The 3,961-nt window shown below is 45.4% G+C and overlaps 1 protein-coding gene across 1 annotated transcript in view; it reads right to left on the reverse strand.

The window, feature by feature from the left end:
• Positions 1-2,403: 2,403 nt before the first annotated feature.
• LOC123040837 (probable pectinesterase 66) overlaps positions 2,404-3,961 on the reverse strand; it is a 3,788-nt gene continuing 2,230 nt past the window's right edge. Inside the window, exons 2-4 of the mRNA XM_044463579.1 lie at positions 3,459-3,687; positions 2,869-3,296; positions 2,404-2,772 (exon numbers count right to left, since the gene is read on the reverse strand). Of these exons, the coding sequence (XP_044319514.1) occupies positions 2,619-2,772; positions 2,869-3,296; positions 3,459-3,687 (811 nt within the window). The 3' untranslated portion in view covers positions 2,404-2,618. The remainder of the gene's footprint in view (positions 2,773-2,868; positions 3,297-3,458; positions 3,688-3,961) is intronic.

The raw sequence follows: 3,961 nt of genomic DNA on the forward strand, positions 1-3,961 counted from the left end.
GAAAAGAAAAAAACTATATAAAAAACTACTCAGAAATGAGTATAGATGCGCTTATAGAGAAAATTCAACCTAAATTCATAATAAATTTCTACTAACTTTAGAGAAATTCAGGATGAATTTAGGTTAAATTTCTATATAAGGGCATCTATTTTCATTTTGGGAGGAGCTCAACAAGGCAGAGAGGGAGGGGCTTATAAACTGGTATGATTCCCCTTCGGTTGGCGAGGTGGGACTAAACTCTGGCCGCAACGAGGACCAACCCTTTAGTCCCGGTTGGTGGCATGAACCGGGACTAAAGGTCAGCCGTTGGACCCGGTTCATGCCACCAACCGGGACCAATGGTGGTGGGCCAGGAGCGAGGCTCATTGGTCCCGGTTCATCCCACCAACCGGGACCAAAAGGTCCAGACGAACCGGGACCAATGACCCACGTGGCCCGGCCGGCCCCCGGGGCTCACGAACCGGGTCCAATGCCCCCATTGGTCCCGGTTCTGGATTGAACCGGGACTAATGGGCTGGACCGGCCTGGACCATTGGCCCCTTTTCTACTAGTGACTATCCTACCTTTTATCGGTTTGTCAAATAAGTTAATTTTCTTTGATAAGCTAACAAGTGCTTACCAACACTAGTAGAAAAGGGGGCATCAGTCCCGGTTCGTAAGGGCCTTTAGTCCCGGTTCTTGAACCGGGACTAAAGGGTCGTTACTAATGCCTCCCCCCTTTAGTCCCGGTTCAAACTGGAACCGGGACTAAAGGTCGCGGCCACGTGAAGCTCCACCTTTAGTCCCGGTTGGTAACACACCAACCGGGACTAAAGGAAATTTTATGATTTTCTTTTTTGAATTTTTTTTATTTTTTTTAATTTTTTTAATTTTCAAATTTCTGAATTATTTTAACCTCTAATCTCTAATCACCACCCCTCATCACTGCTCAATTTATTCTCTAATCTCTAATCACCCCTCATCATTCCTAATCATCTAACTTCCCGAACGGTCACCCATCCTCCCACTCCTCCAGCCTGAGCACGCTTAACTTCCGGGTTCTATTCTCCCTCGTTTCCAAATCTGCACTTGTTGTTTTCCTGACAATAGTAAGATGTCAATCCTATTAACCCTCAGGAATTTTGCGTGAGTATGAAGTGACACATTTCACTGTTTGAGTTTGAAACTATTGTTTTAAAAAAAATAATTATTTAGTAACACTAATTTTTCTTGAATAATTATTTTGACCATTGTTTGACCACAGTTTGACCAGATTTGACCAAAATTCAAAATAACTGAAATAATTATTTAGTAACACTAATATTCTAGAATAATTAGTTATACCATTGTTTGACCACGGTTTGACCACACACTTTGAAATTTTTTCGATTTTTTCCACTCCAGATCTTAAAAGCCCCGTAACTTTTTTCTGTTAGGTTTTTGAGGATTTTAAAAATGTTTAACGGGGTTCCCCCAGTTAAATTTGGATGTAACTTTTCGAGTAGATGATTTTTCATATAAATTTTTTTTTCATCCGAGTCAGTATGCAAAAGTTATGCCCATTTTACTAAATTCTAGAGAGCTTTTGCAAATAAAGTCGAAATTCACATTTGGAAATTTTCCCAACAACTAGACCACATATCACATGGGAAACTTATTTTCTTTTATTTTTTTGACATTTTCATCATTTTCTTTTATTTTTTTGAAAACTGAAAAGGCGATGGAGGGGGGGGGGGGTAGAGTTTGAAAATGGGACCTTTAGTACCGGTTCGTGCCATGAACCGGTACTAATGCCTCAAACCCCATTAGTACTTTAGTCCCGGTTCGTGCCACGAACCGGTACTAATGGGCATCGCACCCTTTAGTCCCGGTTCGTGCCACCAACCGGGACTAAAAGGTCCAGACGAACCGGGACAAATGGCCCACGTGGCCCGGCCGGCCCCCTGGGCTCACGAACCGGGACTAATGCCCCCATTAGTCCCGATTCTGGATTGAACCGGGACTAATGGGCTAACCCGGCCTGGACCAAAGCCCTCTTTTCTACTGTGCAAATAAGTGTTCATCAAATAAACTTCTAAAATTTATTTAAGCAGGTAACTCATGGCAGGATGTTATATTTGGTAATCACTTCTTCGCAACAATATCAGTATGGTCAGTTTGGAGTTCACTCAAAGAAATATGTATTCATGACACTGGAGATATCGATAGGAAAAACATCCCTTAAAATGCATGCAATGTCCATAATTTCCGATGTTTATTGATACCCTGAATCAACCACGCAGTATATATAGGGAAATATTCCCTCTGTAAAGAAATATAAGAGTGTTTAGATAACTACTTTAGTGTTCTAAACACTCTTATATTTCTTTACGGAGGGAGTAATTGGTTAAGAGTAAAATTCTCCAAAATACTTCTTGTAAATCAAAGAGGCCCATACATATAAACTTCTTAATAAGGATTGAGATTCTCTAAATTTCCTACGAAATTCCTAATTTCTTTGTCTTGTTGGTCAATCCTAAGCCCTTCTTCCCCACTACATCAGACCATGAACCTTGAATATACATCTGGATGTATTTCGCTACTAGCTATCCCGCCACAACTAGTTTTTTTTTTCTTTTTCCTTTTTTTTGGAGCCACAACTAGGGTTGATTGGATATCCAACCGTTGTCAATGAACCCGATGTCCACGAATCTCTGAACCTCTGCGTTGTCCATGTGCTTCTCCCATGGCACTCTTCCTCCGGTGGCGGAACCCGGGCCGCTGCATCCGACCTCCGCAAACGTCACTTTTGACCTGCCAAAGAAAGACACCGTGCGTATAAGCATACAAAAAACGTCAGGAATTACAGCACAGAGTACGCGCACCGCGAAACCAGGAGCTGTAACTTACACATCTTGGCTGGGGGTCCACTTGTCCCACCCCTGCGGGACGACGATGCCGGCCATGTTCACCTGGTAGAACACGACGGTGGCCTGCTCGTTCCACGCGCGGCCGAGGTACTGCTGCCCGGAGCCCGTGATCGAACCGCCCTTGAACACGAACGCGGCGCTCTTGTCGGCGGCCCGGCCGTGCGCCGTCACCCACCCGGGCTGCTGGGACGCCGCCGCCATGTTGGACTGGAGGGTGCAGTCCTCGTAGATGGACTTCCCGTAGCCGAAGATGAAGTCCACGGCGCCCTCGACGAGGCAGCGGCGGAAGTAGTGACGGCCGGCGAGGTCGGAGAGCGTGTCCTGGTACCCGTGGAAGGCGCAGTCGTAGAACGCGCCCTTGTCGCCGTCCATGAGGAACGCAACCGCCGGCTTGCCGATGTACGTGTTCTGCGTTGCATGATGGAGCACGTTCAGAGAACCATCGTCGAGACAGGAAATTCATGTGTAGTAGTACTACTCGCATTGCGTGTAACGCTGAAGTAGCACCGTGTGCACTGCGCGTACTTATTACAGTACTACTTTTTTTTTTTGAAGCTTTTACACTACTACCTTGAAGGCGATGTTGCGGGCGACGAAGTTGTCGGAATGGACTGTGAAGGTGGAGCTGTTGTACGTTGGCGAGATTTCCGCGAGGTTGCCGCGCAGGCGGCCCGTGATAGGGGCGATGCCGGGCGCGTCGGCGTCGTCGACGTGCGAGTCGAAGTTGATGTCCGTTGACGAGGAGCCGTCACCTTCGAGCAAGATGAAGCCTTTCTCGCTTGGGATTATCACCTTCTCTCTGCAAATGCACGAGCAAAGGTGGGTAGGTATCACAAATCTAACGCGGCGCCCTATCTAATGAGGAAAGAGTGTTCCACTATATCTTAACCGAAATATTAATAACTGTTAGCACTGGAACCAAGACAACTAAACACAATATAATGTAAGCACTTTTAGATACAACCTTAAATAGAGTACAAGGCTACAAGCTATAGGAAAAGGTAGATATAAGCACGTATTTGATGTAATATAGCATAAGATATGATGCATTGGCAGTGCCCTAAGCGTAAAAG

Source organism: Triticum aestivum, chromosome 2B, assembly GCF_018294505.1.
Source record: "Triticum aestivum cultivar Chinese Spring chromosome 2B, IWGSC CS RefSeq v2.1, whole genome shotgun sequence".
Taxonomy (NCBI): Eukaryota; Viridiplantae; Streptophyta; class Magnoliopsida; order Poales; family Poaceae; genus Triticum; species Triticum aestivum.